The 24,448-nt window shown below is 43.6% G+C and overlaps 1 protein-coding gene across 1 annotated transcript in view; it reads right to left on the reverse strand.

Annotated features, from left to right (window-relative positions):
• Window positions 1-24,448, reverse strand: part of LOC127441394 (retinal-specific phospholipid-transporting ATPase ABCA4-like) — a 66,631-nt gene that overhangs the window by 27,771 nt on the left and 14,412 nt on the right. The window contains exons 8-21 of the mRNA XM_051698761.1: window positions 23,672-23,912; window positions 22,760-22,899; window positions 22,210-22,326; window positions 13,551-13,748; window positions 9,200-9,405; window positions 6,995-7,171; window positions 6,111-6,333; window positions 4,667-4,888; window positions 3,076-3,280; window positions 2,891-2,983; window positions 2,583-2,804; window positions 1,956-2,133; window positions 1,389-1,520; window positions 33-172 (exon numbers count right to left, since the gene is read on the reverse strand). Coding sequence (XP_051554721.1) covers window positions 33-172; window positions 1,389-1,520; window positions 1,956-2,133; window positions 2,583-2,804; window positions 2,891-2,983; window positions 3,076-3,280; window positions 4,667-4,888; window positions 6,111-6,333; window positions 6,995-7,171; window positions 9,200-9,405; window positions 13,551-13,748; window positions 22,210-22,326; window positions 22,760-22,899; window positions 23,672-23,912 — 2,494 coding nt within the window. The remainder of the gene's footprint in view (window positions 1-32; window positions 173-1,388; window positions 1,521-1,955; window positions 2,134-2,582; window positions 2,805-2,890; window positions 2,984-3,075; window positions 3,281-4,666; window positions 4,889-6,110; window positions 6,334-6,994; window positions 7,172-9,199; window positions 9,406-13,550; window positions 13,749-22,209; window positions 22,327-22,759; window positions 22,900-23,671; window positions 23,913-24,448) is intronic.

Here is a 24,448-nt window from a genome sequence, read left to right on the forward strand (position 1 = left end):
TTTAATCTTCTCACGTTTGAATTCAGACCCACCTGAGAGGTTCTGTGCTTCCTCATCTCTTTTCTGAGGCAATCCCAGGTCCTCCAGCATGTCCTCGACCTCCTGTTCGGCCTCCTTGCGTTCTCGACCTTTCAGCAAAGAGTAGAAGAGAATGTGCTCCTCTACTGTCAGACTGAGAGGGGGATGGATTCATACATCAGAGCAAGAATGGAACACACGTATATAATCAAAATTAATTCAAACAAATACTATCTAAAACTGCTTTCTAAAGTAGTATCCTAAATGAAATTGGAACCTCGTAAGTGACTGATTTGGAATGCTGTACATAGGCAGCTCTTTGCGTCATATAAATAGTGCACCTCAACGCAGTGCACTGTTCAACTCACAAATGATTTGAATTGGTTGCTATTAGCATGTTGCAAAGCTGATGACAAGATAAGCAAATATGAGTAGAATAGCCAATTTTTATTGATACTTTTCAGTTTTTAATGAATTATAAGTATAATCGACATTTCTCTCGCTTTGTCCGCCATCTTGGATGGACTGCCTTCTCTGTAAAGGATACATACGATACTGCCTTAAAATGTTATCAAAAGAAGGTATATCATAAGGCAACTTAAAGGGATAGTTCACCAAAAAATTCTCTCATGATTTACTCACCCTCCTGCCATCCATGATGTGTATGACTTTCTTTTTTCAGAAATTAATATTTTAAGAAGAATATTTCAGCTCTGTAGGTCCTCACAATGCAAGTGAATGGGTGTCAAAATTTTGAAGCACCAGAATCCACATAAAGGGAGCATAGGTAACCCATATGTCTCAAGTTGTTAAATTAATATCTTCAGGCACGATATGATAGAAGTAGGTGAGAAACAGTTCAATTTTTAAGTCATTTTTTATCATAAATTCTGGGCAGGGATGAGAAAATCACCAAAAAAAGAAGAAGAATGTGAAAGTGAAGTGGAGGTTGACTGAGCAGGGAGGAGAATTTATAGTAAAAAAAGACTTAAATATTTATCTGTTTATCACCCACACCTATCATATCACTTCAAAAGATATGGATTTAACCACCAGAGTCATCTGAGTACTTTTATGTTTCCCTTTGGAGCGTCAAAATTTTGGCACCCATTCACTTGCATTGTATGGATCTACAGAGCTGAGAAATTCTTCTAAAAATCTTCGTTTGTGTTTGGCAGATGAAAGAAAGTCATCCACATCTTGGATGGCATGAGGGTGAGTAAATTATTACAGAATTTGCATTTTTGGGTGAACTATCCCTTTAATCATGCTATAATTTTGGAAATGTGTCATTGACTATAATTCTGTCTAGGGTGGACAGCTTACTAGGTTTACGCTATTATGAACGCATTTAAAGAAAGAGCACTCACTGGTTGAAGAGGATGTTGTACTGTGGGCACATGCCCAATGATTGTCTTATGGCGTCCATTTCTGTACGAATGTCTCTCCCACATATGTAAGCAGTTCCAGAGGTGGGCGGAAACAAGCCAGTCAATATAGACCTACAACAGTGCATATGATGTGGCATGAAAAATGCATCCAACATGAAACAAACTGGATGGGATTTACATTTACTTATTACATGGCTGTCATGTTTTTTTTATTTTATTTTTATAATGACCACTAAACTGTATAATTGAGTGTTGTCCCTGACAACTGATTTCCCACATAGCTGTGCTAGTTTTTTTGTCTCTCCTTTCAATCTGCAATCTGCAAGTAATTTCAACAAACTTTTTCATGACATCTTATTTATTTATTTGGTAAGCAGCCACGTAAAAAGCAGGATAATGTAGTCGGGATAATGTACACATAAACCCCTTTGCGTCTGGATCCTAATCACCCTTGCAGGTTGTTTTTGTAATAATGACCGACTGTTAGAACATTATCCCTTACATAGTATAATTAACAATAAACGCTAAGAAAATGTATGGACGCACAAGGTGGTGGTCTTCCCTGCCCCGTTGTGACCCAGGAAAGAAGTGATCTGGCCCTCACAGAAGTTAATGTTGAGACAGTCCACTGCAGGCCTTGAATGTCTAGAATAGACTTTCACCAAGTCCTGCACTGACACACCTATTAGCAGGCTCTCTGGCTCTGGTTCAAAGAATGGATTCCCTGCAAGCAAAAGACACGTAAGGACACTAAATCAGACAAAATCAGACACTAAATCAAAGTGACAACATACAAAGGTCACAACAGGTTCAAGGTACTAGGCGTTGCACTAACTTATTGATTTTTTCTGCCATCAGTGGATACATCGGCTTTCTGTAAACTAGTCATGAATCACATGACTTCAGTTGTACTTGGTGACAAAAGAACGAAAAGTTCCTGTGTGCATAAACTGCCTCCCAGTGTATCTGTGTAACGTTGGTGGTGCAGACATCAAAGATGGTTTTAGTTTATTTTAAGTGTTAAGATACAAGACAAAATTCTTGCAAACCACCCTGAAGCTAATTAAGTGTCACCCACTATTCTGGACAACTAGTTGACCAATAAAATTAGTAGTAATGCAAGCCCTAATAGGTACTACAGCAACAGACCAAGTTTTTTTGTGGTATCCTTACCAGTCTGCCCAGGCTGGGTCTCCTCTTGTGGAATCTGTTCCTCCTCCTGCATTTTCAGCTGCTCCTCATGCCCTCTCTCTCTCTCCAGCCTCTCTCGTTTCTCTCTGTGCTTGCATTGCTTGCTGCTGCGAGAGCCATTGCATTCCCTGGGCTCCAGAGAACTGCCGCCACACACCACATCCTCCGGCTTTTCCATGTTATCTACCAGAGGTTTCTCAGGCTCTAGAGAGAAAACACGATCTGTTCTCAAAATGAATCTAATGTAAACTGGGCCCATGATCTACATAATGTGACAGGTTCACGCATACCAGTATAAGGGTTCTCTGAGGGTGGGGGTGTCAGCTTCAGCCAGTATGAGGGCTGCAGAGGAAAGTAAAATGGGTGACCGATCCCATACTGGCCTGAAAAGACCATGAAAAAAATTACTGAGTAATTTCATGTTTACTTTCCAAAAGATTTAGTAACATTTAACCCAGTGAGAAAAATAACTGACCTGGAAAGACATTGTCGAGATACCAAGCCAAAACAGCGTAGAGAACTGCATCTAATAGCATCATGCGTATAGAAGTGAAGAAGGAGTACTCATCACCCTCAAGAGGGCTTGTACGAATATTGTCCCATTGCAGCCCCAGGCCTTGCTCCTCATAACGGGACAGATACTCTGTACCAAAGCCAAAGGCCACTGGAGAAAGCAAGCTCTGGAAGAGAAGTAGCATTTCACAATATATTTAGAACTCTATAGACGCAAGAAGACATGCAATATGGCCATAGTAGGAGCCATTTTGACCACTCAAAGCCATCGTCTTTATACTGACATTTGAGTTTGGATAGAATCAAAGGCTATGTTCGAAATGGAATACTAGCTCAGTATTTACTCAATACTGTGCAGTACATACTGCATACTGCTAACAACACATTATGCAATGATAAATGCTTAAAGTATAAACAATATACTACATTGTAGTCACAGGACCTCACATCTATCACATGACCTCATCACATTGCATTTTTTATTCTTCTTGTGGTGTCCAGTTATTTCAAATAATAATGGTTATTTTGCATTTTTGATCCAATTTTATGTAAAAATGTCTTTGCCCCACACTGAAAATGGAAGGCCAAGTCAAACTTATTACGTTGTGGGATACAGTATTCCATGCAGTGTGCTTTTTGTTATACTGAACATGTACAGTAGTAGGTTGTTCGGGAATTCCATGCATACAGAATATATGCATACTGTGCACAGCATTCAGTGCATACACTATGTGGCCAAATTTTGTGGACACCATACTGTATGTGCTTAATGAACATTTATTTTCAGGACCAAAGGCATCAACTGGAGTGGTGGTGGCGTAGTGGACTAAAGCACTGAACTGGTAAGCAAAATGTTGTTGGTTCAATCCCCACAGCCACCACCATTGTGTCCTTGAGCAAGGCACTTAACTCCAGGTTGCTCCAGGGGGATTGTCCCTGTAGTAAGTGCACTGTAAGTCACTTTGGATAAAAGTGTCTGCCAAATGCATAAATGTAAAATGTAAATGTAACTCCCCCTTTGCTGCAATAACAGCTTTCACTCTTCTGGGAAGGCTTCCACTATACTGCACGTAACAACATGGCTACATAGGAATTTGCACCCATTCAGACACAAGAGCATCAGTAAGGTCAGGTACTGAACTTGGGCGATGGGGCCTAGCTCACAGCTGGCATTCCAGTTCATCCAGAAGGTGTTCTAAGGCATTCAGGTCTCTTTGTGCAGGCCAGGCAAGTTCTTTCACACCAGACACAGTGAACAATTTCTTCAAGAAACTCACTTTTTACACAGGGGCATTTTCATGCTGGAATAAAAAAAGGGCTATTCCCAAACTGTTGCAACAAAGATGGAGGCTCACAGTGTCCTTGATTGCCACTGTATGGGGTATTATGATTTGTCTTCACTGGGATTAATGGAGTAACCAAATTCATTAATTAGAATGGCGTGTCCACAAACTTTTGGCCATACAGTGTATTATATACTGCAGAAATAGTAGTATTTTAGTATTCTATTCTGAATGTAGCCACAAAGAAGTGAAACATCAGTGTGGCCTCACCACAGCTAACTTCATATCCTTAGTAATCCGGTCCTGCCAGGCAAAGCATAAAATGTGAGGGAGGTAGAGAGTGAAGTAGATGATGCCGCTGCAGGCCGCAGCCAGATTGGCCTTGTTGAAGAACACGCTCATCAGAAAACACTGCATGATAGTGGCCACAGTGAACGTCAATAGGAACAGGAAGAGGATGATGGGATTGCTGTAATTGAGAACTTTGCCAACCTGAGAATACAGAAGCAACAGCACTAAATTCATGATACTCTTCTATTTTCAAACTAGGTTGTACACTAGATTTGCATTTCCTGAAGGAAATCCCAGTGCTTGCAAGGCAACAAAAGAATAGTGTGAAAGTTTTAGTTTTAGCTTAGGCTTTGGTTTTTGAGTAATTTAAATGCTGCATCAAAGCCACTTTGTCGTTGTCATGACACTCAGCACAACACAACATGGTTTTGTGGTGTAAAGGTGGCTATAGATTGTTAATTAGATGCAAGAAAGACAAGACCAATCATAATTCACTCTGCAAATAAATGTAAGAAAGAAGACCGATCTGAATTCCATATGGAAATATTTCCATGACATCATCACTGCCAGTTACATTTTGAATGGCAAATATTCTATCAATGGAGAGTTGCGGGACATTTTCAAACTTTATTACAAAAAATGGAGTGTACCCTGTGGAGCGAATGGAGTTTGTAACATAAGCTTTCAGGCTGAGTTAACTGCATAAGTTTAATACTTAGGTTAGCAAGGGCGTAGCCAGGAAATTACTTTTCGGTGGGCCTCAATTTGTTTTTACCAAATTTTCATTAACAACAGAAAGGCAGCGCATTCAAACAGTCCTTTCACACTTTCAGAAATCAAAATTTTTGCATTTTTTTAAGTTAGTATATAAATATATATTTGTAGTCAAAGAATAATCTGTAATATTCTGGGTGGGCCTGTGTCACCCTGGCCCACCCTTGGCTACGCCACTGAAGGTTACGAAGAAAACCCTAATGAGAATGCTTGAGGAATATCAATACAGTGCTTCCTTCCAAGCACTATAATAATTCTATGTATAATTCACATGTCTCTTTTCCTCTTTATTGCTACTGATGAGGTAATGAGAAAAGCGAACAGACATCTTTACACAATTTTTGAAAAGCAATTGAAGCCAGAACTATAGGATCCGGTTCATGTGCTAGACTCCAGAGACAGAGAGGTGGTGTTCTAAATGACATGCTACCATACTACTCTTGTACTGTAGATATGGAATAAAATGTAAAAGTAGTATGGCAGTATGCGATTCTAAAACACAGGCAGAGAAAAACCTCCATTTGTGTAGTAACAATATACATCCAGCAGAGGTCACAATAAAACAATCCTGACAAAGGCTAGCTTCCAAATGTACACAATGCTTCTAGAACGTGTGGTATGCTGGAAAGTCATTACATTGATCCCTCACCATGATAATGGCAGTCAGCAGAACAGTACTGGCGGCCATCATGAGGAAGCTGTCAATGAACCAGGTGTACCAGATCACGGCATTAGAGACGCCCATGGCCTTCAGAGTGTCCTTTAGCCTCATCTCCTTCTCCAGCACAATGCTCTTCACCACCATGGACACCGAGTAGATCCAGGCCAGCACCATGAAGATAGGGAAACAGCGGTTTAGGGTCAGCATAAACCTGGATGAAGGACAAACCAACAAGTTCCACTGCAAGGGTAACTGCAGTGTCAAAGCATTGACAGCTATGATTTGACATGAAATAATGGGATTAATTTTACTGCATAATTCACATAAGAATTCAGGACCTGGAGTGAGAAATTAACAAGAGTTCTGGGCAAAATACCACCGAAAGTGTCCAAAATGTTTTAAAATTTAGGGGCAAAAAATGTCCCCGTATTGAATTTATCTGCATTGTTTTATCAAAAGTTTGACATATTTCATAAAAATTTATTCATTTGTAGGCATATATATTTATTGGATTAGTATCTTTGTAGACACAGTAGCGACCTAGCTGTTAGCTGTCTGTATTTACTGTCTCAGATATGGGTGTTGTTGAATATGTAGATAATATAGTGTTTTGATGGGGAAAAAATAAAATAAAATAATACATTTAAACTAAAATCAGCTCAGAAAACACTGAATGTGAAAAAAACTTTGTGATAAGTTTTTCTTAATAAAAAGTTAATTTCTGACACTTACTGAATCATATCTCAAACTTCTTAGTTTAATTGTTCTCATTTAAACTTTTGCCTTTAGTACAGTAGGCAAGTTTAAATGGGCAGGGAGGACATGATCTTAGACTAGCCTGTTTTTGCCACATAGTTTCCCCCATCACTCACATGTCGTCCACATAGCAGGGGTAGGGCATTTGCTGCAGGTAAATACCCAGAGGCCAGTCTTGACCTGTCTGTAACTTGAGGATGCCATGCTCAATCATGTCCTGCAGGTAGGCAAACCCTCCCCAGATGTAGCGCAGGTCCTCCACAGGGTCTGCCCGGGGGCCAGGGTCCCAGTACCTGTGTGTGAGAGAGAGAGTGTAGGAAACCTGTAATGAGAATATTGACCAATCAGCGCATATTTTATTATTCTCTTCATCGCACTTATTTTAAAAATGAAAACATGAATGAAATAGGTTTCCTAAAAATAAAAAAAATAAAATAAAAAAGTAGAGACTTAGAACCTTAAAAACATGTCTCTGCTCAGAAAAACTTGAAAACTTGCTATTCAAAATTATTAATTTACAGTAATGTGGGTACGTATAGTAGCCCCAAAAAGTATTTAGACACTTAAGTCACACTTAATACTGTATGACATTCATTGTTAGATAACAAAATATCAAATCAAAATGGTTTTTATTTTAAAGAAATATAGCACAAGGACACTTTTTAAGCAAACATTTCCTAGAAGGAATTTTGGCAGGTTTTTCCATTTTAAAACATAGATATACAGTTCAAACTGGGACAAGAAGCATTTACTTTTATTTATTTAAAAGTATATATTTAGACACTTTTTAGTGGAACTAAGTGGAACATCCATAGCTAATGTGATGAATTACAGTACACCTGTGGTTACTCTAATAATGCATTTGTGTGAAATTGAGGGGAACTGCCTTCATACATCCACTAAATATTATCTTGGGACCAGTTGGTTAAAAGTACAGTTATTTGTATACAGATTAAACTTAGATTGATATTCTATTATCTAATCTGTTTTGGGGGCCAATGTAGCTTATACTATCTTTGTGTCAAATATGCAAAGTATGACATTTAAATGGGAATGTTCAAAAGAAAAAAAAAAGATTTTTTTTCAAAAGGAGTACCCCCCCAAAAAAAAAAAAAATTAAATTCATTTCACATTGTTTGTTTGTGGTGGATGTACTTTGCATTTATGCCCACATAATGAAAACACAATGAACCCACAGGCCCTCAGTGTCATTCTATCTCCGGATGTTTGTCTTCTTTTGAGTCTCAAAGGCGGGACGACTGACCAGACATACACTGGCAGGCATGTTTTGCATTCCAGAGAGGACCTCTGTAATAAGTGGTGTCTCTTTACAGTGCAAAACATACAGAATCAACACATGCTCTTTATCCTTATCTTTCTATTATGACACAACAACAGAGTGTTGAGTAACAACACCTTACATGAAGAGAAGATCCTCTGATCTCTCCCTACACAATCAACTTTAAAAATACATTCATCTTTATCAAAACATGTACTGTGAAAGGCTGAGATGGGAGCAGAAATGGAATGTTCCCTCATTTTTCCATAAGCCCTGAGCACATTATAGGATAAATGAGATTAATTATAAACACGTTCTTCCATTATTCGATAAAGAGACTGCAGAGTGAAAGCAATTTTTACTGCTTTCCTTTACTATAATCTGGCATGGATGTTTGATGGCTGTGGAGGCGGTCTTTGTCCATAGACGACTGAAATTTTTTCTTTCATATTTAGGGAGTATTTGCCTGGGAATAATACTGAAGAGATTCATATTTACTTAATCGATGCTTCAATTGTTTCAATGAATTTAATGATCTCTGTTAGACTTACCCTGCATCCAAATCAGAAAAAGTGTAATTTCTTCCCTGCTACATAGTAGGCAAAGAGAAGTACGTGTGAGAAGGAAGATGAATAGGAAGTCTGAATCCTATTATCAGTAGTGTTCATGATACAGTAGGTGAACAATAACATTCTGCAGTGTGCAACCAGTGGACATTTTGCAATCAACTTTCTTGGAAGACAGGTGCTCCTTGTTTTTGTGGTTGTTGTTATTACGTCATAGGTTAAAGGACAATGGCAACATGGTGGATAGAGTATGTCTGGGAATGTAGATATACTACACACCTGCATACACACCTACAGAATATACTTCATTAATGGTCATTGAATTCATTTCATAATGAATGTATGCAAATTCTGAGAGCATTTCGGGAAGCACAGAAACCTCAATATAGTCTTAATGGACAACCCATTTTAGATCTGGTTGAAAACTGAGGCGGTCTATCAACAAAAAAACTACCCTTATGAATGACGTTTATCACCTATCTTTGATTTTGTTGGTACGTTCCACTGCATCAATGTCCATTCTGATCTTGAACTTGACGTGACGTGGCAGGTCTGTGGTCCAGGGGTACATGTCTATGAAGACCAGGCCAGCCCAGAACTTATTCTCCTCCAGCAGGTGCAGAGCTTGATGGGTCATCAGATTCTCATCCATGTGACCCACAAACTTATCCAGGCTTATACACTGATAGGATAAAGGCAGAGTGTAAGTATGAGGAAATAATGAGGAAGATACTATGTGTGTTAAAATGTTGAATTCTGAAGCTGTTTGAAACCTGTAGAGCTGTAGGAATAGTTTTGTTATGTGCAAATGTTTGAACTGATTTGCTTAACAGAGAAAGTGTGTGTGCATGTCAGTTTTTTTTTTTTTTTTTTTTTTTTTGACATTGTTGGGACAAAATAGATTGTCCCTATATATGGCTTGAGTCCCTCCTTCAATGTAAGTTTACAGGATTTTTTCACCCATTTTATCAATTTTAAGTACCATTCATATCCGTAACACAAACTCTGAGGGACGAGTGTTGTTGTGTCCCAAAGTGTGTCAGACAGCACTTCATAAGACAACGCACGTATGCGCTGCACTGTCAATGTTGCCACAAGGGGTGCTACAGCAGACATCAATGTGAATTTTCTACTTCTACAGTGTGTTTTCTGTTTAAGTAAACAACTGTCCTGGTGGAGAAACAACTTGAAGAAAATATTGCTGAGCGAGTAAGTTAAGGTCAATGTATATATATATAGCAACCTGACTGAATAATAACACATCCAGTTTAACTTTGTCGTCCCCTTGATTTCTGATGTCTGTTACCTGTTGTTGTAGTAACGCAAGAATGCTTGCAAGAAAGCGTGTTCAACCGATGTACTTACATCTGTGTACGCGTACTTGCGTAAAGTATGTTTCTGGCTGTAAGGTTAGGGTTTCGTTCAAATCCTCAACCCTAAGTCTGCACATTAGTAAAAGTAACTGGGTTTCCATCCACATATTTTTATGCAAATTTTGGGATATTGCATAAAAACTGCTGGATGGAAACACCAAGATGCGAGCAAATTTCTCAAAAGTTGCAAAAAAATGCTTGAGGTGGATCCATTTTTTTATTTAGTAAGAAGACATTACTATAATGGAAACACTGTTTTGTCTGCATGCTCTAAACTCCAAGTCATTTATTACATTTAAAGGAATATTCTGGGTTCGAAGTTAAGCTCAATCGACAGCATTTGTGGCATAATGTTGATTACCACAAAAATGTATTTAGTCTCGTCCCTCCTTTTCTTTAAAAAAGTATAAATCAAGGTACAGTGAGGCACTTACAATGGAAGTGAATGGGGCCAGTGTTTGAAGGTAAAAATGTAAAACTTTAATTTTTTTAAAGCAATAACTAACATGAATTAATTGTTAAAACTTGTGTATTACTTAAGATGTAAATTGTTGTTTTTACACTTATTTTATTAAGGGTTTGCAGCTTACATCGTCATGGAAACAAAATAGTAAAATCGGAAATAACTTTACACAGAAAAGTTTAGTAAGGGATTTTATCACACTAAAATCATTTTAACACACATATTGTTTACATCTTGTGGCTACACTTTTGAAACATTGAGTATTTTAACATTTATGGATTGGCCCCATTCACTTCCATTGTAAATGCCTCACTGTAACCCAGATTTATGCTTTTTTTAAAGAAAAGGGGGAACGAGACTAAATTAATTTTTGTAGTAACCAGCATTCTAACACAAATGCTGTCGACTGAGCTTAACTTGTATTGCTTAACTTGTACTGGCTTCCCCAGTGGCTAGAACTTTCCATTTTCTATTTTTATTTTGCAGCAATATTACCAGAAGTGACATTTTTGTTTTCTTGAACACATGGGATGGAAACGCTGCTTTATTCGTAAATTGATTTTGCATTATTCAGATTTTTTGAATAAATTAAATTAGCAAATTGAGTAGTGATGCTCACCTATGCAAGCACCACCAATAATTTATTAATGTGTGTGTGTCGTGCGTGCATATTGGTAGGTAAGTGTGTCAAAGTTACAAGTGCCGAAGCAATTCTCCATATAGCAGGCCTCTCATTCTCGAAGTGTTCCACTGAAATGGGAAAATCACAGAGAAGTGTTGGCTCTTCATTGGAGAGCTGCTGTACAATACCTGAGTGTACAGCTCCCTTTCACATGCCATCACTCTAGAGCAGAGAGGCCTCTTACTTCATGTACACCATATCTAATGGAGTCATTCACAGTACTATACAACACCACCAGAGGTCCTGAACACACAACTGATGGGAAAGACTGAATGGGACCCCCTGCAGGACTTACATGTTCTCCCAGGGCACTACATATGTTCTCAATAAATTTAAAAACATTCACATTTAGAAACTTCCTAAAATACTTCAAGATCATTGTCCCCAAAAACACTAACCAAAATGAGACAATTATTACGCCATATATAACACAGTTCTTCACAATAACAGCTAAAGTTTCAGCCAGCCTGAATGGTGACAGCTATACCTAATAGGCTAAACGGGCTGGGTTTGTTTGTAAAGCACAAGGTCTCACCGCCCTGACAGAGACAAAGGGAGGCTGAGCTGCCTATGATAGCCCTCTCCCAACATCACCGTCCAACTCTAATCAATTCCCGAGAAGAGGCCTCCAGCTTCAAAACGTGGGACGATTGTGGCTGGGGAAGTGAGGTAACAGGGTAACAGAGCGAAGCTGAGTGATTTGTCCCTCAATGAATCCCCTGTCCACAAAAACAACATGCTGCTGGCAAAGGGTGGCTCTCCCACCCACTCCCCACTTAATCACAGCCGTACAAAAGAGGGGCCTGCATGCTGTTGACAGGTTGCTTGTTCTTTTCCCTTTTACCCATCTGGCCCTGGTGGGCCGTGCTAAGTGGTCTTTCTTGTGGAGATGTGCTGAGAGCAATCAGTGCTCTGCAGAATGAGGGCTGAAGTGCTCAGAGCTAAAGAGACTCTTTCTGTCAAGTAATAGGAATAGCTCAGTGCTGGTTTGTGGAGATACTCTACATCAGTGGTTTTTGACGGTAAGAGGCGACCCAAAATGGGTTGCAGTTCTATTCTGATAGGGATGCAGGCAGCAGGGAAAAAACAATACTAAATGCAAATGTTAACTTGGCATTTAATTGTGCATAGTTAGGATAGCAAAATAAATAGGCATTTCAGCTTTTAAGAGGGTGAAGAGAAGACACTTTGAATATGTTATTCAGCAGTTTTCGCTATCCGTTTTCTTTTTATTTAAAGGGATAGTTCACCCAAAAATTAAAATTCTCTCATCATTTACTAACCCTCATGCCTTCCTAGATGTGTATGACATTCTTTCTTCTGCAGAACACAAATTATGATTTTTAGATGAATATTTCAGCTCTGTAGGTCCATACAATTCAAGTGAATGGGTGCCAAAATGTTGACGCTCTAAAAAGCACATAAAGACATCATAAAAGTAATCCATATGACTCAAATGTTGTAATCCATATCTTCAGAAGTGATATGATAGGTGTGGGTGAGAAACAGATCAATATTTATGTATTTTTTTGCTATAAATTCTTCTCCCTGCCCAGTAGAGGGCAGTATGCATTCAGAATGTGAAGTGTTAAAGTGATCTGTTTCTCACCCACACCTATCATATCGCTTTTGAAGACTGACTTAAATATTGATCTGACTTAAATATTGATCAAATCAATTCAGAAGATATCAATTTAACCACTGGAGTCTTATGGATTACTTTTATGGTGACTTATGTGATTTTTGGAGCTTCAAAATTTTGGCACCCATTCACTTGCATTGTATGGACCATAAGAGCTGAGAAATTCTTCAAAAAATCTTCACTTGAGTTCAGCAGACGAAAGAAAGTCATACACATCTGGGATGGCATAAGGGTGAGTAAATGATGAGAGAATATTCATTTTTGGGTGAACTATTCCTTTAAGCATAGTTAAGTCAAACCCATCTGTGACAGGACAGATCAAAGTATAAGAAACCCAATTTCATAACTCAATTTTGACAAAATCTGTAAATTTTGTGTATTTACTGTGTTTTGCCTTTGAACAGCAGAATATTAAATACAGGTTCAGTTGCAACAAGGAGAAACATGGTTTGTGTTGACCATAATGTGTTTTGAGGAGTGAATTATTGGTTACCGAGAGCATGAAACTAAAGCATGAAAAAAAAGTCCTGAAGCAAAACCAGGTGAGAGCCACTGCTGTATATCTATGGAAGCTACAGTTTTGCTATGTCAACAGTAATGGTAATTTAATAAATGACTGTTATTATGTGAGGTAAACATGACCTTAAGAAATCATCACTGGACTCACCTCACTGTACTGGTTGAACATTCGTATAGTCTGATCTGTCAGGCTGAAGACATTTCTCCAATCAAAGTTGGACATGTTCATATATCTGTCCTCCTCTGGGCCACTGTGCAGGAAGTTGAGGATGTCTTTTGTGGTGAACTCCGTGTCTTTAAGACGCCTGTCCAAGAAGTCCATAACTGTGGGGTTTCTAAGTGTGTCCTATGGCCAAGAGGAAAAAGGGAGAGAGAGAGTCAGAGATACAGATGACAGACAGCAAAACATATCAGCTGTGTTATTTTCCAGTTAACATAAATAGAATAATAAGTATAGATATCATGATATCGAGACTTCAGTGAATGTACTGTATATTGAATTTTAAAGGTGCTATATGTAATATTTTTACTGTACTAAATCATAAAATGACCATAATATGTCATTAGAGAATTAGGAAACATGCTAAGTTGAAATACTGGCTTCTCCGATAACAATGCTACAGTCAGTATATTCTACTTTGAAATTTCCATTCCGGGCCGAATTTCTGTTTATGTTTTGGCCTGTGATCCCACCCACTGCCCACTCTCCAATAGTATTTCGACACCGCCAGGTTGCCAGATTTGAACAAGTTTGCAGGCAAACAACACTGCGTGCTGCAGCCATGGAAGCCAGCAAACGAACTGGATCAGAGATAACAGATTCCACCCGACATAAAAAGCCTCGCCATCCATCTAAAAACCACCATGACCAGAGGTGTAGTAAAATAAGGATAAATACTGGAGATGCCTTTGGAAGATGGAGACAGCTTAAAGCCCAGAAATGCTTTAAAACAAATGCTGAGTTGGCTAATTTGCGTGTCAACATTCTGGCAACCCTCATGAGCTTAGAGTCTGGGACGGGGCAGACAACTCTCCAATATTTTGAATTTGGAATGCAGTACCCATTTCAAACACTTGTTGTCAAATCTTACATATAGCACCTTTAATAATAAGCATCAATCTCACAAAATTTTGTGAAGAATATGCTTAAAACAAATTAAAACAATTTGCTAGTGGGGTATGAAAAATAAACTTATCTCATTTGTACACTTATATTCAAGATACAGTCTCTGATATAAATGTAAAACTCTTTTCAATATTTATTTATTTACTGCTGAAGTATACGTGTCTTGATTTAAGGATTTTTAGATTTTATTATTGTTACATTTTTATCTTTTAAAGGGATAGTTCACTCAAAAATGAAAATTCTCTCATCATTTACTCACCCTCATGCCATCCCAGATGTGCATGACTTTCTTTTGCAGAACACAAATGTAGGTTTTTAGAAGAATATCGTCATGGTTACTGGTGTAACCTCCGTTCCCTGATGGAGGGAACGAGACGTTGGTGTCGATGTAGTGACACTAGGGGTCACTCTTGGGAGCCCGAGACACCTCTGGTCTTTGATAAAAGGCCAATGAAAATTGGCGAGTGGTATTTGCATGCCACTCCCCCGAACATACGGGTATAAAAGGAGCTGGTATGCAACCACTCATTCAGGTTTTACGCTGAGGAGCCGATATAAGGTCCGGCCATTTCAGCGGGTAGTTCAGCGTTGTGGCAGGAGGGACCAACGTCTCGTTCCCTCCATCAGGGAACGGAGGTTACACCAGTAACCATGACGTTCCCTATCTGTCACTCACTCGACGCTGGTGTCGATGTAGTGACACTAGGGGTCCCTATACAAAACGCCACAAGGCTGAACTGTGTTACGTGAACTGGCGGTGTGTGTGGTGGGCAGACTTGCTGTGTGCCTCATAGCCAGCACACCAGGTCGACACGTAACCTCCCCCAACACAGTTATGAGTGTCGAACGGCCCTACTTGGGGACAAGTCGACTACCCAAAGATAGAGACGGGCTTAACCCAGTCGTGGCCTCTTTTCCCCTTCTCTTTTTCCACTCCCTAAAAAAGAAGGGGGATTATCCGACTGGGCCGCCAGGTCTAGTCGGGGGGTGTCCCTCCCAAGGGGAGGACACCGCGGAGACCACACCTCGCCCCAAGAGGGGGGGATATTTAAGTGGAAGAATACATCACATGGTCTTTCCAACCATGTGGAGAGCCTTCAAGGTAGATCCTGCCCAATGGGGGAGGAGGTACTACAACATGGAGACTGGGGCAGAGGGGCTCTGCCCAAGGAAGACGCCGTTTGCCAGCAGGGAAACGAGCTAGCGGAAGATATAGATCGCATGGGGTTAGCCTTACAGGGAACCGCCACATGCGGAGCACCTACCCCAGCACCGGGCTCTTAGATAGCGCGTGTACTGGGCCGGCAGTGAGTTTCTCCGAAGACTCGACTGCCACAGGGCTCGGAGGAAATCAACCAGGGAACAACTTTTGTGAACACTACTGGGAATTAACAGCGCACGTCTTCAGCTCAAAAGGAGGTGGGAGGCGCTATGTGCAAGCGATACACCCGGCCGGCTATCCCGGGCTTATCCGCTTGTGTTGCGTGCCACTACCTGGGACGAAACCGGTTCCACCCGGAGGTTGTAGAACCTTGTAAAGGTGTTGGGTGTTGCCCAGCCCGCTGCTCTACAAATGTCTGTTAGAGAGGCACCTCTGGCCAGGGCCCAAGAAGCCGCTACACCCCTGGTAGAATGGGCCCGTAGCCCTACCGGGGGCGGCATGTCTTGGGCGAGATATGCCATAGATATGGCACTTCTTTTTTTTTTCTTTTTTTTTTTTTCAACGAGCCAGTGGGCGATCCTCTGCTTGGAGACAGCGCTTCCTTTCCGCTGTGCACCGAAGCAGACAAAGAGCTGCTCAGAGAGTCTAAAGCTCTGCGTGCGATCCAAATAGATGCGCAAAGCGCGCACCGGACACAGCAACGCCAGGGCTGGGTCTGCCTCCTCCTGGGGCAGCGCTTGCAGGTTCACCACCTGGTCCCTAAAAGGAGTGGTGGGAACCTTGGGCACATAGCCCGGTCGGGGTCTCAGGATCACGTGAGAATAACCCGGACCAAACTCTAGGCACGTTTCGCTGATAGAGAACACTTGCAGGTCACCTACCCTCTTGATGGAAGTGAGCGCAGTCAGGAGGGCAGTCTTCAGGGAGAGTGCCTTCAGCTCGACTGACTGCAAAGGCTCAAAGGGGGCTCTCTGTAGGCCCTGAAGAACTACGGAGAGGTCCCATGAGGGAACGAAGAGCGGTCTGGAGGGATTCAGCCTCCTAGCGCCTCTTAGGAACCTGATGATCAGATCGTGCTTCCCTAAGGACTTACCATCAACTGCGTCGTGGTGTGCTGCTATGGCAGCAACGTACACCTTCAAGGTGGAAGGGGACAGCCTCCCTTCCAACCTCTCCTGCAGGAAGGAAAGCACTGATCCGACTGCGCATCTCTGGGGGTCTTCGTGTCGAGAAGAACACCACTTAGCGAACAGAGACCACTTCAAGGCATACAGGCGCCTCGTAGAGGGGGCCCTAGCCTGAGTGATCATGTCTACCACCGCAGGTGGTAGGCCACCTAGGTCTTCCGCGTCCCGTCCAGGGGCCAGACATGGAGATTCCAGAGGTCTGGGCGCGGGTGCCAGAGGGTGCCCCGTCCCTGAGAAAGAAGGTCCTTCCTCAGGGGAATTTGCCAGGGGGGAGCTGTCGTGAGGAGCGTGAGGTCCGAGAACCATGTCTGGGTGGGCCAGTAGGGCGCTACCAGGATGACCTGCTCCTCGTCCTCCCTGACTTTGCACAGTGTCTGTGCAAGTAGGCTCACTGGGGGAAATGCGTATTTGCGAATGCCAGGGGGCCAGCTGTGTGCCAATGCGTCTATGCCGAGAGGAGCCTCGGTGAGGGCGTACCAGAGCGGGCAGTGGGAGGATTCTTGGGAGGCGAACAGGTCCACCTGAGCCTGACCGAATCGACTCCAAATCAGCTGGACCACCTGGGGGTGGAGTCTCCACTCTCCCCTGCGGGGAACCTGCCGTGACAGCGCGTCCGCTGTAACGTTGAGGTTGCCCGGGATATGAGTGGCTCGCAGCGACTTGAGGTGCTGCTGACTCCGGAGGAGGAGACGGCGGGCGAGTTATGACATACAGCGGGAGCGCAGACCGCCTTGGCGGTTGACATATGCTACCGCTGCCATGCTGTCTGTCCAAACTAGCACGTGCTTGCCCTGGATCAACGGCCGGAACCTCCGCAGGGCGAGCAGAATTGCCAGTAACTCGAGGCAGTTGATGTGCCAACGCAGCCGCGGACCCGTCCAGAGGCCGGTGGCTGCGTGCCCATTGCAAACAGCGCCCCAGCCCATCTTGGAGGCGTCTGTCGTGACCATGATGCGCCTGGAGACCAGTTCTAGAGGAACACCTGCTCGTAGAAACGAGAGGTCGGTCCAAGGGCTGAAAAGACGGTGACAGACCGGTGTAATGGCCACGCGGTGTGTCCCGTGGCGCCATGCCCGTCTCGAGACTCGAGTCTGGAGCCAGTGCTGAAGCGGCCTCATATGCATCAACCCGAGCGGGGTGGCCACCGCCGAGGATGCCATATGCCCCAGGAGCCTCTGAAAAAGTTTCAGTGGAACCGCTGTTTTCTGTTTGAACGCCTTCAAACAGGCCAGCACCGACTGGGCGCGCTCGTTCGTAAGGCACGCCGTCAGAGAGACTGAGTCCAACTCCAAACCGAGAAAAGAGATGCTCTGAACCGGGAGGAGCTTGCTCTTTTCCCAGTTGACCCGAAGCCCTAGTCGGCTGAGGTGCGAGAGTACCAGGTCCCTGTGTGCGCATAACACGTCTCGAGAGTGAGCTAAGATTAGCCAGTCGTCGAGATAATTGAGAATGCGAATGCCTACCTCCCTTAACGGGGCAAGGGCAGCCTCTGTGATCTTCGTAAAGACGCGAGGAGACAGGGACAGGCCGAAAGGGAGGACTTTGTACTGATACGCCCGACCCTCGAACGCGAACCGCAGGAAGGGTCTGTGTCGAGGAAGGATCGAGACGTGAATGTACGCGTCCTTCAGGTCTACCGCCGCGAACCAATCCTGATGCCGGACGCTCGCTAAAATGCGTCTTTGCGTCAGCATCTTGAACGGGAGTCTGTGTAAAGCCCGGTTCAGTACTCGCAGGTCCAAGATTGGCCGCAACCCACCGCCTTTCTTCGGTACGATGAAGTAGGGGCTGTAAAACCCTTTCTTCACCTCGGCTGGAGGGACAGGTTCTATCGCGCCCTTCCGTAGGAGGGTAGCGATTTCCGCGCGCAGAGTAACAGCGTTTTCGCCCTTGACGAAGGTGAAGTGAGTACCGCTGAACCTGGGCGGGCGCCTGGCGAACTGAATCGCGTAGCCGAGTCGGACGGTCCGGATCAACCACCGCGACAGATTGGGAAGTGCAAGCCATGCGTCCAAATTCCGTGCGAGGGGAACCAAGGGGACAACGTCGTCGGACGTACCGGCAGGTGGGGCCTCGTGGCGGGGCGGAGCACGAGGTGCCACAGCACGTCGTGGCCGTGCTGAGTCTAGGGACATCGAAGCACTTACCTGGCTCCTTGTGACCACCCCCGGAACAGCCTGGGACGGGGGAGGAAGAGGCCTGTCCTCGCGACCCGTGGAGGCTGTCACATCGGGGGTGGATTTGTGCCACAGCTGGGCGCTCAGGGGCGAAAAGGGCACCGCTGGAGCGCCAATCCTGCAAGATAAAGCCCGTGGACGGTAGTCGTGGTGACGACCGTACACAGCGGGTATGTGACCCAGGGAGGAAGGAAGCCGCTCTTTTGTTGAACTGTTGGGTACCGCAGCCACTTGGGCGTACGGCGAAATCAAACGAAAAGGCAACAAAAGATTTTCCACCCGGCCCTCCACCGGGGGATGGAGTGGTCTTTCTACCAGCTCCAGGTGAGTGGGTTCCCTCGTCCCTGGGTTGTCCGTCTCAGGGGCGCCTCGAAGACCTCCGTGGGTTCTTCGGTGCCGGCTGAGAGACGTGTGGCGTCGGCTTCCTGCGGTGGGCTCCACGCCGGGGCCGGGCCGGAGGGGCGGGCTGCGGCGGAGGCGGTGCAGTCACCACAGGGGGACGCCCTTGGCGACGAGCAGACGGGGTGCGGGGTCTTGAGCCGCGCCGGGGCAGGATGTGCCGGATTGCCTCCGTCTGCTGCTTTACCGTCGAGAACTGCTGGGCAAAGTCCTCAACGGTGTCGCCAAATAGGCCCGCCTGGGAAATGGGGGCAGCAATGAACCGTGTCTTGTCGGCCTCGCCCATCTCGACCAGGTTGAGCCACAGGTGGCGCTCCTGGACCACTAGTGTGGCCATCGTCCGCCCAAGAGACCGCGCTGTGACCTTCGTCGCCCAGAGGGCGAGGTCGGTCGCCGAGCGCAGTTCCTGCATCAAATCTGGGGCGGAACTACCCTCGTGCAGTTCTTTCAGTGCCTTGGCTTGGTGGACCTGCAGGAGAGCCATGGCGTGCAGGGCAGAGGCGGCTTGTCCAGTAGCGCTGTAGGCCTTGGCCGTCAGGGACGACGTGAGCCTACAGGGCTTGGAGGGGAGCTTAGGGCGTCCACGCCAGGTGGCGGCGCTCTGCGGGCATAAGTGCACTGCGAGCGCCTTATCCACCGGGGGAATCGCCGTATAGCCCCTGGCCGCCCCGCCATCGAGGGTAGTGAGAGCGGGGGAACTGCGGAGTCGGGTTCGGGCAGTAAAAGGTGCCTCCCACGACTTCGTCAGCTCCTCATGCACCTCCGGGAAGAATGGCACTGGAGCGGGGCGCGGCCGGTCTGAGGGGCGCCGCGAGCCCAGAAACCAATCATCAAGCCGCGAGGGTTCAGGGGAGAGCGGAGGGTTCCACTCTAGCCCGACGCTCGCGGCCGCCCGGGAAAGCATGTCCGTCATTTCGGCGTCGGCCTGTAACTGGGCGACCATCCCCGAAGGGGGAAGCCCGGTTTAGGCTTCTGCGTCCGACTGGACAAGCCCGCTCTCCGACGCTGCGCTCGAAAGCTCATCATCTTCGCGGGCCTCGAACGAGAAGCCAGACTCGCCGTGCGACGAGCCGACGAACTCATCCGGAAGCCCGATTGGGGCAGACGAGCGTGCTGGGGAATGGGAGGTCCGCGGGGGGATACCTGGCGGAGGCGATCCCATTGAGGTCCCCAAATCGCCCCCAGCGCCAGCCGCGCTGACCTCAAACCCGTAGGTAGGAGGACCAAGGCGGGGAGCCGCTGGGGTGGCTTGCTTTCTTACAAAAGCAAGCCGCGACCGCAACGTTGCCATGGTCATGTTCTCGCAGTGAGAGAACCTCCGTGTGGGTCGCGCCCAGACACGAAAGACAGCGATCATGACCATCCGAAGTTGAGAGAAATCGACCGCAACCAGGAATAACACACGAACGGAAAGGCATCTTTAAAAAGACGCGTCTTTAAAAAGACGTTCCGTGTGTGCGCTCTTTTAGAGAAATATATACTCTTTTAGAGGGGAAAAATGCTCTTTCAGAAAATATACTCTCTAGTTTTTCTGCCGAAGCGCCCAGGGGCGTTCTCTGCAGTGCACCAGTGCAGAGGAGGGAGAAGCCGCTGAAATGCGCCGTCAGATCCAGCAGAGGTGAATGAACAGTGCTATTCAGCTCAATGAGCATGACCGTTCGGCTCCGAAGAGAAAATCTGAATGAGTGGTTGCATACCAGCTCCTTTTATACCCGTATGTTCGGGGGAGTGGCATGCAAATACCACTCGCCAATTTTCATTGGCCTTTTATCAAAGACCAGAGGTGTCTCGGGCTCCCAAGAGTGACCCCTAGTGTCACTACATCGACACCAACGTCGAGTGAGTGACAGATAGGGAACTCAGCTCTGTAGGTCCATACAATGCACGTGAATGGGTGCCAAAGCTCCAAAATGCACATTAAGTCAGCATAAAAGTAATCTATAAGACTCCAGTGGTTAAATCGATATCTTCTGAAGTGATTTGATCAATATTTAAGTCAGATCAATATTTAAGTCAGTTTTTACCATAAATTCTCCTCCCTGCCCAGTAGGGGGCGATAAGCATGAAGAATGCAAATCACCAAAAACAAAAGGAGGATTTAAATATTGAGCTGTTTCTCACCCACACCAATCATTTTGCTTCTGAAGACATCGATTTAACCACTGAATCCCATGGATTACTTTTATGCTGTGTTTATGTGCATTTTGGAACTTCAACATTTTGGCACACATTCACTTGCATTGTGAGGACCTGAGAGCTGAGATATTCTTCTAAAAATCTTTGTGTTCAGCAGAAGAAATTTATACACATTTGGGATGGCATGAGGGTGAGTAAATGATGAGAGAAAACATCAACAAAAAATACTGATTAACAAATGACTTTGCAGTGCACTTCAGATTCAACAGTAGACACAAAAGAAGTGTGTCTTCAGGTAAATTGGGCCACTTTTTATATTTGACATTAATAGTGTAGAGTAACCATTTAAACTAAGCTTTATTATATTTAGCTAATCTAATATCTTTCAAAGACTGGTCAACTGAAGTGAAGTGCAAAAAAAAAAAAAAAAAACAATATATAAGAAAAAGTATTAAAAAAATTCCATATCATGACAGATAATAAAATCTAAATACCTTATACAATGAATGATAAACAGGTAACAAAAAAAGAACAGTGGGCTTGATATCAGGAAATTATTATAGTGACAAAGAGGGGGAAGACGTCTGTGTATATGAGATGGACAGAAATGTAGAAGTTACCCGTATCATATTCATTTGGACACTGCTCTGGAAGAACTCCCAGAGCTGGGGTCCCACCTCCTCCCAGACCTTTCCTATTTTTTGCAACCTCTCAAGCTCCTCAAAAGTAATGTTGGCCTAGAGAACACACACACACATATCTATATGGATTGTCAGCGTCATAAGTCTTCAGAGCACCTTTGGGGTGTGCAATGACAAATGAATTGACTCAGCAATGTTTCCGGCTCATTGAAACAACTATCCATCTGGAAAAATTTTAGTTCATCCATGTAACCCTGAATGTTCAGTCATAACAACTACCATTAATCTCTTTATTCCAGTAGACTGGTTCGTAATCAAGCATTCGAGATCATCTAATTTATGTGTTGATGTCATACAGCTCAGGCAGTTCAATCAAGAGTTGCTGAAGGTCACGTCTACATTCAAGGATGCTTATGTATGATTAATATACTTATAAATAAAATGAACCCCGCATGGAATTCTTGCATGTACTTGTCAATGGTTACGGAGACAGTACATGTGTGAGAGTGGGTGGATATTTATCTCTTACACTCTTTAATATCTTTCTGACAGCAGGGGAGTCTGGGGTGTACAAGATCTTTCCCATCAGCAGAGGTTTCACTGAATTCCACATGATTTTCGTAATATGGTTTGACTCCAGGTTCTGCATCAATGTATTACAGAACGGAGCTGTGGGCGACAAAGAGCAAGAGAGAGAGAGAGAGAAACGGAGTAAGAGAAAGTGAAAGCGAAGAACAGAAAAAAAGGAAAGAGATGGACAGAGAAAGCGAAAGAAAGAAAAATTGAAAGTGAGAGAAAAACAGTGTAAGAAATGAAAAAGAAAGTGCAGAGCATTAGACAGCAGAAAGCCCCTCCATATAAATGGCCCTTAGTCTATTTAGTTAATAGCTAACCCTATTCACGTTATTGCACATGTACACGTTGGCCCTGCATTGCATTAAATAACATAATTTCAAAGAACTATCACACAAGTGCACTTCTCAAGCAAAAAGTTTTACAAAAAGTAGTGTGTTAGGTTTTAAATGATAAAACAATTTGCTGTTCAAAAATGAAGACAAAATGTATTTAGGCACTATCTGGTTGTCAGATGTTCAGTATTGTAACATAGCTAATGTGATAAACTACACCTGTGGTCACTCTGCTATGACACCTGTATGAACTTGAGGGGAACTGACTTCATACATCCAATAAAAATCACCTGGCTTAAAAGCAATTTTTAGAAGGTGAAGTTAGTTCTGAAAAAAAAAAAAAAAAAAGTCTAGCATAATTTGTTTGCTGATGCCACTTGGATCAATATTTTGTTATCTAATGCTATGAAATTCATGGATTTATGTGTGGCTTAAGTTCCAAAGTGCTTTTGGGGCCACTGTCATATGACTAGATAACCAAAAGATAAAAAGTGAACTTAAGTATAAAGGAGGGAGACTGTAACAGTTCTCACTTGCTGTCCTGTCATAGACGTAGCTGCCGTGTCCTCTGGAGTTGTTGATACCAAGGAAAGCCTTGTAGTTGTTGTCCTCATACCAGTTAAAGGAGAAGACCCGGGTGCCCTCACCCTCAGGATAGCCACAGAAGAGATCTGACACAGTAGACATCAGCTGACTGAAGGAAGAGGGACCCCCTGGCTGGAAGATGGAGTACAGGACCCGCATCAGGTCTTTAGAGCTCTGCCTCTCTGCAAGCTGTGAGAGAAGAGCAATTTTAGCACATGTAGTGTACAAATAATGTGTGGGGCCAATATTTCAAATTCTGATATAACAGAAAAAATTAACACACTTTATATAACAGCTATAGTGTGCACATTTTCATTTAGAAAAGATAAATATACCTTTAGGATTTCATTTAAATATCTTAAAAGGTATCTTATGTATGCTTAGAGAGAGACAGAAGGGATTTTCAATTAATAATAAAATAATACTGGAATAATGATGCATATTTCAGTCTGTTCCTCACACAAAGCTACATCGTATGGTTTTAGAACACTTGAAAAATAGTGCACAAGTTGCATAAAATACTTTTATGATATTTTTGTCCTTTATACAGCTTGACAGCATGAATCGTCATCCACTTTTGTTGTATGGCTAAGTGCAGCTTGAACATTCTGTTAAATATCTCGTTATTTATGGATAAAGAAAATTATACAGGTTTAAAGAAAAAAGTCAGTATGGCTTTAATAGTGCCACTGTACCTCACAATATCTGATGGATTACATGTAGTC

This window comes from Myxocyprinus asiaticus, chromosome 5 (assembly GCF_019703515.2).
Source record: "Myxocyprinus asiaticus isolate MX2 ecotype Aquarium Trade chromosome 5, UBuf_Myxa_2, whole genome shotgun sequence".
NCBI classification, from domain to species: Eukaryota; Metazoa; Chordata; class Actinopteri; order Cypriniformes; family Catostomidae; genus Myxocyprinus; species Myxocyprinus asiaticus.